Source organism: Bemisia tabaci, chromosome 6 (assembly GCF_918797505.1).
Source record: "Bemisia tabaci chromosome 6, PGI_BMITA_v3".
NCBI lineage: Eukaryota > Metazoa > Arthropoda > Insecta > Hemiptera > Aleyrodidae > Bemisia > Bemisia tabaci.
In genome coordinates, this window is record NC_092798.1 from 32,349,333 (window position 1) to 32,366,825 (window position 17,493).

The 17,493-nt window shown below is 39.9% G+C and overlaps 1 protein-coding gene across 2 annotated transcripts; it reads right to left on the reverse strand.

The window, feature by feature from the left end:
- On the reverse strand, positions 1-11,428 carry LOC109044258 (fatty-acid amide hydrolase 2). 2 transcript variants are annotated; one of them, XM_019061889.2, is made up of 8 exons: positions 11,072-11,428; positions 9,702-9,917; positions 8,573-8,792; positions 7,757-8,122; positions 6,518-6,894; positions 4,672-4,830; positions 3,796-3,978; positions 1-2,389 (listed from the first exon to the last, which is right to left on the reverse strand). In XM_019061889.2, exons 1-8 carry the CDS (start codon positions 11,084-11,086, stop codon positions 2,294-2,296), a joined length of 1,632 nt encoding a protein of 543 aa, XP_018917434.2. In that variant the 5' UTR covers positions 11,087-11,428; the 3' UTR covers positions 1-2,293. The 2 variants fall into 2 exon arrangements, with proteins under 2 accessions (XP_018917434.2, XP_072157911.1); XM_072301810.1 differs by lacking the exon at positions 11,072-11,428 and adding an exon at positions 10,492-10,646.
- Positions 11,429-17,493: the final 6,065 nt, after the last annotated feature.

The window sequence follows — 17,493 nt, forward strand, 5'->3', positions numbered from 1 at the left end:
TTTTAAGAATATAAAACAGCAGTTTATTGCCTACAAACCAAATTGCACTATAATGGAGATGATTGCCTATAAACTGTTAATCCAATCAATAAGTACGAACATAATATTAAACTTACTCAACAGTAAAATATGCATGCTTTAGTAATCTCAGTTAGACACACTAAAAAGTATTAGCTTGTAAAATGGAAATGGGAATGCAAGTAACCAGAGGTTCTACTCGTCAGATGAGGCCAACAATGGCTTCACAGGTGGATTGTAACTGACGAATCAAGAAAGACAGAGTGGACTTAGACAACTCACAATCAGTAACATCACAGAACTAAAAAAGGTGAAATTTCCTAATTCATCGTGGTTAGAACAACTATTTCTGGCGCACTTAAAAAACAATGTATGTGCCATTAATTTACCTTTCCAGATAAGTGCTTATATAGATGAGCCAGAAATAGAGGTTCCTTGCAGACAATTTAATCCAATTTTACTCTTTAGTTTGAGCGCTAATTCATGCACTATGGCAACCAGTAAAAGGAAGAGCTGTTCGATTTTTGTTACACTTATGGGAACAGATATTGGTAGCAAAAATAATGATACAGCCTAGGCTAAAAATACTTAATGAAACTTATTCAAGCAAACAATTAAGATGAGAATACTAGGAAGAGACAGTCTTACATAAATAGAGAATTATTAGGAACAATGATTATTGTGAGTAAATAATTGAATTTCTGCCAGCTTAGTGCTGAGCGACCTTGATGGGTTAATCAGGTTGTGAAGTGAAGACGTTCCTTTCAGAACTGGTTCTACCACCTCCGGTTAAGAACCTCTTATTAACGCAATTTAACGTTATTTTTTTGAGTAAATTGGGTTTGTATTATACAAAGTTATTTAAAAGTCACGCACCACTGGCCATGAGAGGGGTGGCCATCTGAAATTTTTGAGTTGCCTCCCGCCCTCCTCCCCCCCCCCCCCGGGGGGAGAGGGGGGGGTTAAAGAACTGGAAAGTACCTCAAAAAGTTTCCCCCTCGATATGAGGAAGGACGCCACAAACCGCAAGTCGATATCGTAATCAGAACTGAAGTTATGGCCAGTGGTGCATGACTTTTGAATAACCCTGAATATTTTAGGGTCCATGTAACATTATCAGCTCCAAGAAGTCTTAACCTCCAGTTAAATTTTAACAGGTACTAATTTTAAATTGGAATGAGAGGCTGAGGCTTTAACAAGAGGTAATAGAACTAGGCCTCAGTCAGTAAAATAAGACTGATTAACATTTCAACAACTCGTTGATGCAATATTTACCGCTTTGTTATTTAGACCTAAAATGAGCGAATCACCAAAATTGAGCAAACTTTTAGACCGAATTTTTTTCTGTAAAACCTTTAAACAATATGCCACTTCAATTCACTTTCAAGATCAAGACATTTGTACAAAATACTCATCAATGACTGCAATAAAAACCGCGTATCTCTGATTTTGACATTGCAAACCTCTGCTTTTCTTTTAGTACTTAAAAAGAAATCGAAAGCAAAATTTTCTGAGGAGCTTTTTTGTAAATTTTCTTCTGTCATTTAAAAATATTTTCAAAAATTTTCGGGGAGCTATTTTAGCTGCTTAGTTACCTTTAAAAAAATTAAGACATGAAAATTAATTGAATGCTGCGATAGAGATACGCATTTTCAACTTCAGGCATTGATACGGTACATTAATTCCAATTTATGACAAGTAATTGAGTTTCACTTAAGCATATCTTTGAAAAGTATGAGCAAAAGTAGAAATTTGTAAAGCAGAACTTTCTTCCAAAGATTTTTTTGATTGATGCCACTTGCAATCAAACAGCGGAGCTTTAACAGACTGAAATACTTCCCTGAGTATCAGATACTTTGACCTTGAAATTTGTTAATATGCTTTTGAGGAAAACAACTCCTGACTGCTGTAAATTTTCGAAGACGAGGTGAAACTCAAAAACGATCAAAAATTGACTTGAGTTAGATACTCCTAAAATAATATCCTAGGCCATCTCAAAATTATTGAAGGGCTTTCATAACATGAAACAAAACTTAATTAATATTTGTCATGTTCAGTACTCAAATTCTTAAACGTAATTTCAAAACCAAAAAATGCAAATTTAACAACACCAAAATAACAATAGACTGATAACTAAAAGAAATATAAAAGATAATTTTGGGAAATGAATTTCACAGCACCGTTACCCTGTCTTAAAATAAAGATACCAATTAAATTGAATGCTATTTGTACCGATAAAATAAAAATTGCGACGAAATAGAACGAATTATTCTTTTTAGGAGCTGAAGGGTGGAACATAGCCTCCAAATTGCTGTTCCAAAGCTTTGGCAACTGAAATTGTCAGATGGTCATTGAACTTAGTGGCTGCAACCTGAAATATAGAAAGAGAGAGAATCATGAGTGAACAGCTAAAAATCAAGGAGGTTCTTCGAAATAAATTTAAAGGGGCAGTGTTTGAAGAATTCTTGGGCAAAACGGTAGATAGTTGGATACTTCTCTTCTTTCAGGAAAATAAATTTTCTGAATTTTTTCATCATCAAAATCTCAGATGCACATTTATGACCATCAATGAGAAACACACACAGGATGTCTACGGAAGGTTTACTGTGGATTCTCCTGATATTTTGAATGAAATTTCCCGGTTGTTTGCGCGAATAAATTGACTGTCGTTTAAATTTAAAAACCAACATATTTAATGAGTTGGGTCAGGTGTTTAATTTTTACATATGCTGAACTGCAAGAAGTTGAAAAATGCTTGATGCACTATAGGAGTATCCTGATCCATGACTGATATTTTTCTGTTTTTCCTAATGGTACACATCCTGCACACAACTATATGGTACAAATACAATTTGGGTAATTTTTTGGTTAGACGCCGAAAATTACTAACTGTAAGCTCATAACTTTGGAATTAAAAAATATTAAGAAAAAAACAGAAAATATCTGAAAAGAAGACACCGTGGCTTGCTGACAACCTCAGAGATTTTGAGAAATTGCCATACATGACACTAAAGCACTGCTAGATGTTCAGGTGCCCACAGGTTGAAAAAAAATTGTGAGGTTGATAAGTGACTACACTTTGAAGTTTCAAACAAGCGATATATTTTTGAGATACCTCACAAATTTTTGACACAATTCAAAGCTAAAAGAAACAATCTGAACTATCTGAGAGCTGTTCCGACCGAACACTTTGGCCTACAGTTATTTTAAATGCACAGTCAACTCTTCTCATCTTGTTTCAACTTTGGGGGGGGGAGGGGCTACTCAACTTAAAAAGTCATAACTTCGATAGTATCAATAACACTTACATTTGATTACCACTTACAAAATTAGATGGGTACAAAACCCTCTACGACTTTTTTTCTAAGACAAGACTGAAAACTTGACTCAATGATATTGCAATAACTTTGGACTACAATTTTCAGTCAGGACAGCCTGCATGATAGTTAAAGGTGACTTTCTTAAATTTTGAACCGCATCAAAATCTGATGAGATATCTTAAAAGTTATAGTGAGTGTAAAGCATAACAGTGTTGTCACCTATCGTCCACATAATTTTTCTTCAACGTATAAGCAATATATACCTAGGCACTTGGCAATGCTGTGGTGTCATAAATCAAAATGTCTGATGTCTGACACACTGGTTTAGGATTGCTTTTTAGATAGGTGTCTATTATGAGGATATTTTTAGGTTTTGTCAAAACATCTTTTTTACTTTTTAGCTGCACCTCTTACGGTGTGGGATCACTATTTGGTTCAGACAAAGAAGTGGAAGTACCTGAAAACCAACAGGAAGGCCTTTTGCAGTTAGACCCATGGGTACTTGCGTCACAGGCACCTCGAGAACATTGAAAATAGCCCAATAACCAAAATTATAGGGTCTGAAGAATGGTGTGTAGTGAAGGCCTGCAGTGTGCGGAGCAGATGGGAAAATCAATACACCATCATCACCTAGAATTTCCTGTTATAAGCAAATTTTCATGATTAAATGAGGAAACCTAAAATTTTTATTAATAGTTCAAATAGGTGGGATGGTCTGGTTTTTCTTTAAAACTTAGCCTGAGATGAATTTGAGTTGCATTTGCTCATCCGATTTCTTGGGCAACTTCTCAAAATCTGAACATAATTGACAGGATTTAGACATTCTACCACTCGAGTCTCAAAGCTCTTTTATTTAAAACCATATTCTAGATATATGTTGCTACTGCTTTTTAAGTACTTATCAACATTGGAGTAATCATCGATTACAAAGTCTCATTTTAGGTGTGCAACAACAAAACAAAAGTCTTGAATAAACCTTAAAATGCGGAGACAGTACGCAGAAGAGACAATTTGATCCTTTGTGGATCAAATCGAGGATCAACCGGTCTTCCTAGCATATTTTTCCACCAATTTACAGTTCAAAAATTTAGTTCTTTATGACAGTAGGGTAGGTAGTTCAGAATGACATGATTTTCATGGGGAAAAAACAAAATTGAGCCACATTTCAGTGTGGCATCAATTATCAATTCATCGATATACAGTCAACAAATGAGGATATTCACCCATGACTTTAAAAAAATACTAATCTAATATTTTAGCTTTGTTTGAGAGCTTTTCATACAAAATCAACAAAATTTGACATTCAAGCAAAGATGACTGATGGTCACCTTACCGAAAGTTCAGCTTTCAATTTTTCGGTGGCTTCCTCTGCCCATTGTGCTGGCACTTTTGGCATGTATGTGTCATCGATTAATTTCATTATAGGTGGAAAAGTGAACTCTGATTTTCCAATTAGAGTCTTCGCGAACTCGGTGCGGACATCTACGACTCTCTGAAATAAAAGGGAAAAAATTAGCCTAAAGTATGATTTGTCAAAAGGATTGATTTAAAGTGAAACCAAATGGAATGCCTATGGTTTTTCTTTTTTAAATTTAAAAATTATAGTGCTGTAAAAATAGGATCTAAGCCTGTTACTAGTCAAGGCATATCTCAAATAAGAAACCACTTTTATGAGAGTGGACGAGAGAGATGAAAACTCCATACTTTTTTTTCTACGATTCCCTTACTTTCTTTCACGCTCCCTTGATTTTTTTTTGCTTTTTCCTGTCTCAAAAATTTCGAAATTCCCTAACCTTTAACAAAACTTCTGATTAATTTTTTTTCTTTTTATTAACTGCGCTGACTTGTGCTAAACTTTGGAAAAAACTCTTTTGGGGATGTGAATAATGGGTAGGCACTATCACTCTCGAATAGCACTGGCTGAAGCTGCTGTACAGACGGGCTACCCTCAAAATTCCCTAACTTTTCAGGTTTTCCAGACTGCCATGAAAACCAGTGGCGTGGCGTGACTATATCCGGTAGGCGTTCGGTAGGAGTGTTAACTTTAGGGGGGGGGGGGGGGTCAGAAAGGTTCACTCCCCTTCCTTAAAGGGGGGTTCGGGGGGCCTCTTTTTAAAAAATGAAGCCGCAAGAACACGATTTTAACCCTTTCTGGTGAAAATTGTGCCGGTAAATTGTCATTGAAATTTTGTTCTTTTTACCGATCGATTTCCTGTAATTTATTTTGTTAAATGATAACATATTTTCGCAACACGCACCTGCAGAGAGAGGTGGGAGAGGGAGACTGGGAAACTGGGAGATGCGGCCCGCAGGCGCAAGGGGGAAGCGGAGGGCGAATCGAGGCATAGAGGAAATTCGGCGGTTCGCAAACCCCTGCGGACCACAGCTATAGGAAACAGCTGGACTGATGAGCGGCTCTCCTCTCTCGTTCTTTTCCCCTCCTTTTTCTCTCTGCTGTGTTCCCTCCGCGAGCGCGGTCCGCACTTGTCTCCGAACCCAATGCTCACGCTCCGCTCTGCGCCGCGCGCCGGTGCCTCTCCTCTCTCGTGTACCCTTTGCCCCTTCATCATTGCACCCAGGTTCTCTCTCCTCACCGTACGCAGATCATCCAGGTTCGGTAGCCGGTGCGGACCACGCGTCCAAGGATTTTCTCTCTCCGCCGCGCCACATGCCGCTGTCGGAAGCCAAACGCCCAATACTTATTTGCGATCTACTATTCTATATTCCTCGAGTTACTATATATTGCTTCCCACATTCTTAGCCATAATTTATTAATTGTTTTCAAAATATTTTAGGGTGTTCGGCGAACACTGCGAACCTATGGACGCCACGCCACTGATGAAAACGCAATACAAATGGAAACAAAATGAAAGGTAAACCAATATATTTAAGGGTGTTCGGCGAACACTGCGAACCTATGGACGCCACGCCACTGATGAAAACGCAATACAAATGGAAACAAAATGCAATGTTGAAAGGTAAACTACATCCTTTTGTCAGGAAAACAATAATTCAAGTGCATTTTCTTTCAAATACTCACAAATTGATTCTTTGATTGGACAAGACATAAATTGCCTTCATGAAAGAGTTGCCTCTGAAACAACCAATTCTCTCTTAACACAGTTGAATTTATGGACGCGGCAAATATAGTTTGAGAGTAAAAATGCCCTCTAATATACCTCATTATTTCCAAGAAGACTGGCGAATCTTTCTCCTTCCTTGGTCATCCAGTACCGCCACAATGTGAAACAATGTCGGAAGCCTGATAGCTGGATTTTGACTGCTGGCCTTCCGGTTGCTTCCGATACGTAGTCAATGGCTTTTTTAATGGCTGCTTTCACCTCAGAGCTTACAGGACTAATTCTAGGATCTAGTGGCTCTTCAACATAATAAAACTTAATATCCTTCACATCCACAGTCTTGTCTAACTGCAACCGTTTGGCCGCAGCAGCGACTTCCTCCGTTTCGGTATGGAATAGAATTTTTGTGAGAGGAGCAAGGTCTTCTGCATGTTTTACCATCGGGCCAGCGCAAACCATTGTTCTATCAGGCTCACCTGGAAAATCATAGAAACAAAGAATTTTATAGTGAACAGAACCAGATATACAGAAAAATAGCATCAGGGTCCCTCAACGATTACCTTTGGAAGGGTTCAGAGAAATAACAAACTCCTCAGCAGAATGGAGAATTTGCATGCAAATTTTTTATTGCTTCATCTGAAAGTGCTTAAAGAGCTGATTTTGCAGTATTTTTTATGATTGATTCCTGATATTGGAAACAGTAAAAAGATAGATTTAAAAGTAAGGAAATGTACTGCTTAGTGACGTCATTTGGCGGCTTTTCCCATTTAAACATATGTATTTCAGCAGATTAGGTTATCGTGTTATATTTCCTCTAAAAATTGTTCAATTTAGGAATCAAGGGTATCCTCGTACTCAGTTCACTCAGTAGTTTCCACGTAGATACGCAATTCATGAAATTTCAGACCCCTGCAAATTCTCCATTCGGAGAGAAAATGCAGTAAATAGCGATATCATACATACGAGTAATTTTTGTTTCGGATGAAACTAATCCCGCCATGGAAACCATTTCTTGCAGCACATCAAAAAAGGATAGTAAGAATTAAATTGGCAGAATTAGGTTCTCATTGAGGAATGTAATTATAATATTTATTGTTATTTAATTACTGAGACTTTTTGAAATTGTAAATACATCAAATAATTTGTTATCAAACTCTGACAATACAGGAGCTTTAGAAATAATATTTATTAGAAATAATATTTATGGCGACCAGCAACCAAACACATTTTGCTTATTTGGAGTTGACTGCTTGAAAATGACTCTTCTGTCATTCATAAAAAAACAAAAAAAATAACTTGGGGGCGTTTTAGGTATTCTATTTTACTATATATTCTTACCTTTACGGAAGGTCATTCCCTTGGTACTGATAAGTCCAGTGGTGGGTTTATGAGAAAATATACCACAGTAAAAGGCAGGCATTCTGCAGGAACCACCAATATCTGTTCCCAGACCAATTGGGGAGCCGCATGCTGAAACGATTGATGCTTCACCACCGCTAGATCCTCCAACGATCCGACTGGTGTTGTATGGATTCACTGTCATGCCATATATGTTGTTGCGCGTTTCTGTCCATAAGTTAAGCTCAGGTACATTTGTTGCACAGAGGAGAATGGCACCGGCATTTTTGCATTTTGCCACAATGTCTGCATCTTCTGTTGCTTTTACACCTCGTCTTGAATTCAGCCCGAAGGAAAAGCTTAGGCCTTTGAGGGAAGAGAGAAAAAATTTAAATAAAACCATTGGTAAAAATACATACTTAATTAATATTGGTAAAACTGTTTTCTGTTGAGACAGCTCAGTGAACATAGTTGCACATAGCTGCTCTATTTTGAAATAGTATGAGGAGTGAGTCTTTGGTAATTTGTTAACATGTTTTAAGCTGAACTTTTTGCAGAATGATAGAATTAAAAAAGCGCAAGAGAGAGGAAATTGAAATTATAGTTTGAGACACCCAGGTTATCTGTTCGTATCTTGGATGTAAAATTTTAAGATGGAGACAGACATAATTTTACTGTCCTGAGGTTCAAATTTTATAGATGATGTTCAAAATTCACATTTCAGACATTACCAGCTCACACAGCTTTTCATGGATTTCTGAGGATTACTGTTGAGGGTTGAACAAGCGTTTTTAAAATCACAACATTTTAACAAACCTTTCCCAGCAGTGCTCTCTTTGTTCGAGAAGGGTACACCTAAAAATGGCTTTTCTTTTTCAAGTTGGTCGACAGACAACGAAGTGGATCTGAGAAAAGCATCAACATCCTTGGCTTCTTGGATGGCCTCTTCAAACCGGTTGTCTACAACAGCATTCAGCACATTATTGACTTCTTTAATCCGCTCAATGAAGGCACTTACAACTTCTTCTGATGAGATCTAGAACATACAAATGAAGACGGAGATAGTAGCAATTATGCAGAGAGATTTACATATTATTGGGTTAGCCTCAGTGGTGTAGAGGTCATGGCAGTTTGCTGCCAACACTGAGGTCCCGGAGGTGACTGATATTTAAGGACACTCAAATATCAGTCATCGTGACCATGGATGACTATGCCACTCCAACATCCTGAACCTTTGAGGTAACCAGGTGTGGGAGGAACATAGTCACCCAGTAAGTAATCCGTCTGCACTGCTCAACTGGGTTCTGAAAAAATCGGTGATCACTCGTATTGTGCGCGACCGCCGGTGCTACTTGTCAGTGGAGATTGAAACAACACGGTCCAACTTGGTGGAGGCATGGCCGTGCTCCGAAAATCTGTGCTCTGCAGCATCTGTCATAGTCTTTGATAAGGCCTACCGTTGGCTATCAGACAGCTGCTGAGCCTTGCAGGAATACAGAGTAAACAGAATGTGTCAATAGTACAAAGTTAAGGAGCACGGTCCAACTTCGGAGTGCACATCGGCAGGGTTCCTGGAACTTGCCTTGGCCCCTTGAGGGTACCTCGCCAGTAAGCCCGGCCATCACATAATATGATTTCCATGATAGACTCATTATCAGCAGTAGATGTAATTCAGCAAAATTATTTAAGTGAATGACAAAAACACAAGGGCCAATTTCTGAGGGAAAGGTTGGAACCCGATGAGCCCAATGAGGAGGCCTATGATGTTTTTCACATCTCCAATAGTTGAAATGCAGATGACTTGAAATGAAGTCTCCATAGAAAATTTTGAAGGCTCTCTTCTTGTAATTAGTAATTTGCTTTACTTTGAGCTCCCTTCAAAAGAGAACCATGAAATTTCTAGAGAACTTATTAAAACTCTGAGAGCGATGCTGCAGTAACTCACCTCTTTCTTCCTGATTTTTGCTGCTAAAGTGACTGCGCTATCCAACAGAAAACTTTCTTTCACCGGAGGAATCTTCTTCACTTTAGAGTCATCATAGATGAAACTGATGATAAAATCAACAACCCAGTCATAGGCAATCCTCAGAAACAGTAAGAAGTGAAACAGCAAACTGCGGAAAAATTTTTTGGCACTCATACCATTCTTTTCTTTTCTTGACTGAAACAGAAAATGCACGAAACATCAGTAAAGCGAGTAAAATATGAATTCTTCACACGGCTGAGAAATACTGTTGGTAGAGCTCAATTATTGATTATTCATACAAGATAAAATTCAGGTCTTGCTTTTACAATAATAATCGATTAAAAGTCATCTGTATGCTACTACTAATCTATACTTACTCTTGGAGCTGATCAACGCTCAACTTTTATCTTAATATGTGATGAGATAATGAAACTTCTCGGATACCTGCAGTAGTCTTCATGGGATTTAAATAGAAGAAAAAGAACCTACTTACGAATTGTACAAGTTTTAGGAGTTGCTACATGGGACGTAAAAGGCTTCCATATTCACGGAAGAGGGAGTGTTAAATTGATTTTATTCATGCAAAATTATCAGAATTTCACTGATTTAAAGAGAAATATTCCTAAAACTTTTAAAAAGCAAAGAAAATAAAAAAAAAAATGTATGAAAGTAATGAAAATAGCATTTTTTAAAGGCTCTGATTGGGTATAAATCAGATACATTTCTGCAAAAGAAGTCTATATAATGGACCCAATGAAAAAGTACATACTTGCAGTGTGAGTCTTCCATTGATTCTACATATAAATACGAACGCTTACGCATCGTTGGACTTAAAATTAATCTCAGCAGGGGAGTGGTATACTTAATGTCATTAGATTGGTACGAAAACGATAGGCGAACTCAGCAAGAAAACAGCTTCTTTAACTTTAGGGTGACTTCTCCATCTCTTAACGTAGCATAACGGCTATCAGCAAGAGTTTTCAGTAAGAGTACCACCAATTAATTATCAATTAATTGGACCTTAAGGCTGAGATCGAACAGATAAAGGCACATAAATAATTTGATAGTGCCGGTCCATGAGACGAAGACTAAGAGCTTGCCGTGACAGAATGAGAAACATCCGAAATGCTAGCTTACAAGCTCAAAACGATGACTAAGCACAAAAGGAATAGTCCACAGCAGGTCTCATCCCATTCATAAAAAATTCATCATCGGATCATTCATCATTTCACGCCTATAGGTGCTAATTGACAAAACAAATCAGCTGATGGCTGATGTGATTTATCACTTGTGTGATAAGTGCTTGCGAGAGTCATAAAACTAAAGCCTGCTCGAATAGAGTAACTTACCTTTGATTCTGACATATTAATGAATGCTTGGCTGGAGCAACTTTGTTGATCAAGTATTTTAAACTATACTTAGTAATAAAAAACGCTGATTCTGATCGAATGAGTATAATGAATCAGCGAATGAACGAGTGACCTATGGCCACACACAGTTGCACGATGTCAAAAGATGACACGAAATGTTCGGGTACGTGTTGACAAATATCACACAATCATCGAGCGAAGTGCGTATATTTTCACAAAAAATTGATTGGAAGATCGGAAAAAATGGTACACGGAATAAAAGGTGAAAAGAGCAAAAAAGTCAAAAAACTGCTTCAGGGTTATCGGCACGATCAGCCAAAGTATGGCCGATGTAAACAACAGATGAACAGATGATGGCGGACTCCAAGGTTACCAGCTGGAGACAAGAGCGACATTCCCTGACCTCACTCACTCTCGCCTTCAAAAAGGCTAAAATCCCCAGGAATTTCAAATGCTTATGCGTCGTCAAAATACAATAGAGGCCTTTAAATTTCTATTATTCGATGCCGCGATTATTGTAACGGGAGTTGGGATAATCGCGCCAAACAGTGCATCTGGCGTTAAAGGCTTTAAACGTAGATTAGCTCCTGCAAGACTGTAGGAATACTTCACGTATTGCGCCAAACAGCGCTGTCGGCGCACGGCCCATATCAGCGCCTACAAGACTGCATGAATACTTCTCGCATTGCGCCAAACGGTCAGTTGGCCAGAAACGCATATCAGCGTCTACAAAAATGTGTAGGAATGCTGTTGGACTACGAGTCATCATTTTTTACTTCTGCTCAAGTTTTTACCATAATTAAAGGGGAAATATGTATCCTCACTGTAACGATTTATAAACTCAGATGAGATTTAATGTTGTTTTTCAAATTAAAAGATAATAGAACCAACGAAAACTTCGCGTCGAATTTTTCGATACTCTCATTTGAGATCATTTGGGTAAATTCGCGGAAACTTTTCAGAAAAACTGTGTGTAGCTTTTTAAGAACATATATTAAAAATAAAACATGAAAGTGGTGCATAACGTTGCAATCAGAGATAAATATACGCTTTCTTTCGGGTGTACCCGTCCTGTTTTGAATCCATTTGGAATCCATCCATCTCTTAAAAAACTTGAACATGGTTGTTCTACGATTTTTTACGTGTGGCTTTTTTCAGTGATTGGTGGCCTGAGGCCGCACTACTTTGCTTATTAAATGTCTACGAAAGCTCTCTGGGCCATTCCTGCTGCGAGGGCTATCCATCGAAGAGAAGCATGCCCGTAAATGAATAGGGAATGAACAGTCTTCCGCGATGTAGCTATCTATCACTAACTACCAAGGTTGCCAGATTAACACTTCCTCTTTGAATATTGAATATTCGCGCAAATATGTGAGTTTTCAGTACCAGAAAAATTCGCGCAATCCTATGCATATCCAAAAAGGTAAAAGGGGGGGCATTTGCGCAATTCTATTGCAGCCGTTTTAAACGGAGAGGATCTATTTTGAAATGGGAATTTCGAAAAATAACGTACCTACTTCGTAAAGAAGTACACCAGTAGGTACATGTGCATTTGCTCAAAATTCTCTTTGTAAATCGATCCTGTCTGTTTTTAATGACAGTATTATATTCGGTAACTAGACTATATTTTTCCAGCGAATTCCTGAAAATAAATAAAAATATAGAAGAGCTGATCAGCTGACGTATGCGCTGTTAGCGAGAAACGCTGAGGAGCGCTATAAACGCGCGCCGGATCAAATGAAGGGGCCGGAGCGAGATACGCATTTCTGCATTTAAACTCGCGAGATACGCATTTCTGCATTTAAACTCGCGAGATACGCGAAAAAAGTTCATAAAAACAGGGATGCACAATGACATGAAAAATTATTTTCCTTCAAAGCACACGAACATATGTTCTCATTGTCAAATTATTGAAGCTCTAGCTCAGTTTTACCATTGCAAAAAAAATCGTCAAAATGGGTAAAACGCAGGATTTTGGCCAAGGCCAAGGCCTTGCGCAACCTTGAAAAAAAATTTACATTTTCTTTCTTGAGTGAATATTTATTTTTGTAAGTGAAGTCAGCGATTTATAGGGTACCATCATCAAAATTCGGAGGTGACCCTTGTGTCACTTGGTGTCACTTCTGTCCTCACGAGACTAAAGAATTCATGGACCAAATTTGACAAATAAATTCAACGTATTAAAGGCTGGGTTTTTTCACAGGAAAAATATCGCATTCGAGTGCAGTTTCGATTTCAGTATCGAATGCGATATTTTTCCTCTAAAAAAAACCTGCCTTTATTTCGTCAAATTTCTTTGTCAATTGTACATGAATTCTTTGGTCTCATGACAACAGAAGTGCGATCTCATGCAGAATTCGAAGAGAATGACAAGTAGCTGAAATTATGGAATGAATTGATGCGATACATCACACAGTGCGATATATCGCATCATTCGCACGTCGCTCTGACACAAAAAATGGCAATCGTCGAATCACCCTAAGAAAAAAAAATCGCCGGCGTTGCCGGCGCTTAGCTCGAAACTTAAGTTGTTTTAAAGGGCGAAACGATTAACTTGAATTGTCGCTTAAATTTTCTTCGGTCCTCAGATAATTCGACCAAACGAAATTTTACTGTTCGAAGTAAGAGAAATGAGTTCCCACGAGTTTTCATAGTGGTGTCTGCAGTATTTCTATCTTGCGCCGTGACATATCCCCATCTCAGAATGAAGGTATATCTTGATACCACTGTGAGATGGCGTAGCTCAGGGGGGGTAGAGCGTCGCAAGTGCTAGTGCAGACGCAAGGCGTCGCAAGAGCAAGTGCCGACACGCGTCGCGACTGCTGTGCAGACGATGGCGTCGCTAGAGCAATGCAGACGCAGGGCGTCGCAAGTGCAGAGCTGACACTCGTCGCAACGGCAGTGCAGACACAGAGGTGATGGACGGGAAGAGGCTAAGACAAGAAGAGAACCAAAAGTGATATGAGATGCAATGTCTAATGCTGATTGCTACAAAGGGCACACACAGTTTATACAGTTTTGACTCTGGGTTGATGGGATGAGGAGCGGACTAGTGCCGCTCGATCGCCAGTCTCTCCAAGAATCCTGTGAGACTCTGGAGCCACAGGGATGAGAAGCGGCCCACGGCCAGCTCGATCGCCTGTCCTCCAGCAAGTACACTCTACTACAGGTATGGACAAACGGGGTGCCGAAGTGGCAGCGCTGAGAAAATCGGCGATCGAGTGACGTATGAAGTCGTACCGTCCATTTGCCGCACATGCCATTCGCAGTCGTACTCTCGATGATGTCAAATCTACGCGTTTTGACGACTTTCTAAAATTCCATTTGTCCATACCTGTAGTAGAGTGTACCTTGGTCCTCCAGAGAATAATCCCAGGGCCCAGCTCCGAGGAGCTCCCTAGGTCTCCGGCTCTGGCTACCCCCTCCACTTGACTCGGAACCGGTCAAGCCTCGCCCTGCGCATGCGCAGAAGGGATACTACCCCTCTGCCCTCTCGCTGGGGGGTGCTCCACCGCTGCCCAGTCCCGTGACGTATGGGTTTTTGTCAGCGCCCTCGACTTGGGTGCCAGGTCCCTGGGCCACTCTCACATTCCTCCCGCTTGACTGAAAATTTTTGCGCAGCAAAAATTTTGAGTCCTGGCCTTCTCTCTCTCGTTCTTACTCTGATTCATCACTCAAATTCCATCATCCCACACGACCCAAAAACTAGACTAAAATTAAAGTAAGCTAAAACTAAACTAATCTATGTAAATACTAATGCATGTAAACTTGTGGGGGGGGGGGGGGTGCACACAAAAGTATCCAAGTATCTACAAGAACTACGAAATGGGGGGGGGGGGTTTGCGTGATGTAACTATAAGAAGCATGAAGTGACCAAGCGAAGCTAAACGAAGCTATGTAAAAACTTGGGGAGGGGGGTTGAGAAATGATGAGGGGGGAGTTAGGGTGGGGGTGTACACAAAATAATATACAAGAGCACTAAATGAAATACGCAGAAAGGGGGGGGGGTGGGGTTGACTAAGGTATTTACACACAAAATTATCTACAAAAACTACAAACTGGTTGATGTGAGGGTGGGGGGGGGGGGGTTGAGAAATGACGGGTGGGTAAGGGTAGGGGGGTGTATACGAATGTATCAACAGGAACACTAAATGAAACACGCACAAGGGAGGTGGGTTGACTAAGATATTTACAACACAAAATTATCTACAAAAACTACGAAATGGCTGATGTGAGGGTGGTGGGCGGGGGGGGGGGGGGGGTTGTACACAAAAATTATTTACAAGAACGCTAAATGAAATACGCAAAAGGGGGGAGGTAATAGTATAACGGTTATATTCAATCCTCGCCAAAGGATGCCCTTCCCTTTTAAAAGGAAACGCCAACTTAGAGCAAATTTTCAGGGCACTGTATATTCAAGACGTTTGTTTCACTTTTTGTGAAGAAATAGCATCCTAAAAACACGCACACCGCTTTAAACCATGGAACTAACTTGACTTCTCCTCATTGATTGCAAGTATACATTGTGCAGTTCTGGGGAGGGGGGCATCTGTTGAGCGCATTCGATTACAATTATGATGCGGACGATTCTATAGCAGAGAAAAATTATCCATGAAGTCTAGGATAAAAATGTCTTCCTTTCGGGATAGGAGGGAAGGTTTTGCGCCAAACGCGAAACTAAAGTAAGGCAAAAGAAATTCGTGTCAAAAAAGCTGGAAAAAAAAAACAATAAAACTCTACAAAATTAAAGGCTAAAAGAAGTTTGGATCTTATTGCATAACATTTTACAGATGTTCCTCTCAGTGTACTGTCCAAAAACGGTAATGGGTGTCGAGTTTCCTCCACTTCTAAGGTCCAATAGGTGGTGGAGCTGCACAATCTCCGCTTCTTCTAGTTGACCTCAATCCGTGGTTGGATCATCTGACAAAAGTCTGCGGTGTTTTGGTGGACGAAGAGGTTTTTGACCAATGATCCATTTGTTAGCTAAGGGCGAATCAGCTGTTAATTCATGACCAAGGTGCACCTCAGAGTTGTTGTCCCCGTAACGGGATCGCCGCCGTTTGAAGGGTCGAAATTGGGGTTGTACCCACTTTCACTTTCTTATTATTGTTGCGTTAGCCGACCAGCGTAACCAGCTGCAGCGGAAGAGTGTGAGGGTAGCTCCGGGCCTAGAAGAGTTGCGTCGCGGCTAAAATGCATACTGTGATTCCTTGAAAAGATGCAACAATGACCAACTATTGTTCTGGAGGGCGCGTTTTGTTTGTCCGTCGTCATCGGCCACTTTTCTAATTTGCCCCGCGATAGGATGATCTTCCCTTTATCTTTCTTCCTCTCGGGGTGCTGTTCTTCGTGCGTCACTGGTATTCCAAGATGTTGGACTGGTGCTCATTCAGTGAGAAGATTTCAATTCTTCACAGAGCTCAATGGAAACCACGCTTGCTCTACAAGACGTGATTTGAACTTCGTAGATTTGGTCTGATGTTCTACTCATTTTCTACTTGCAGTAGAGCAATTGAACATTTTTCCGCTAAATTGTGATAATTTACGTGGCTAGTTATTGCTTGAAGAAAAATGACGCAACCGGCTTAACAACAGCCAATTTATACAAAAATATTGAAGATCTCAAAGAAAAACTTGTCCAGAGCTCGTCCAGAAATTTCATGACCAGTAAGCTGAAACCACAGTTTATTAGCTTAATTCCGGCTCTCCATTTCTTTGAAGTCTGACTTTGATACTAAAAAGATATTGAATCGAAATCGAGGGATGATTTAATGATTCAATTTAGTAAATAAGGACCAAAAAATTGAAACACCGAAGTCGAAATCTGACTTGATAGTGTTTTATTCTTTGGCGTGTTGATGGGTACGGGTCGGATACCACAAACCACGTACCAAAAATAAATTCGATAAAATTCCGTAAAAAGTCATCCAAAATTGAGCACACTTGCTTCATAAAACTCCAAAAAATCAAATACTTCAAAAAACACAAAGAAAAACTCAAAATTCAAACACAGCTATCGGAATCTTCTTTCCTGCCTGAGGAAACTCCGGCGCCTCCACCATGTGAGATGGCGTAGCTCAGGGGGGTAGAGCGTCGCAAGTGCTAGTGCAGACGCAAGGCGTCGCAAGAGCAAGTGCCGACACGCGTCGCGACTGCTGTGCAGACGATGGCGTCGCTAGAGCAATGCAGACGCAGGGCGTCGCAAGTGCAGAGCTGACACTCGTCGCAACGGCAGTGCAGACACAGAGGTGATGGACGGGAAGAGGCTAAGACAAGAAGAGAACCAAAAGTGATATGAGATGCAATGTCTAATGCTGATTGCTACAAAGGGCACACACAGTTTATACAGTTTTGACTCTGGGTTGATGGGATGAGGAGCGGACTAGTGCCGCTCGATCGCC

Bases quoted from the DNA above. Each gene is read 5' to 3' on its own strand.
- LOC109044258 (XM_019061889.2), bottom strand. The intron at 8,123-8,572 runs GTTTGTTAAAAT...CTTCCCTCAAAG, and splicing joins AGAGAGCACTGCTGGGAAAG to GCCTAAGCTTTTCCTTCGGG. The intron at 3,979-4,671 runs GTAAGGTGACCA...TGCTTATAACAG, and splicing joins AATTGAAAGCTGAACTTTCG to GAAATTCTAGGTGATGATGG.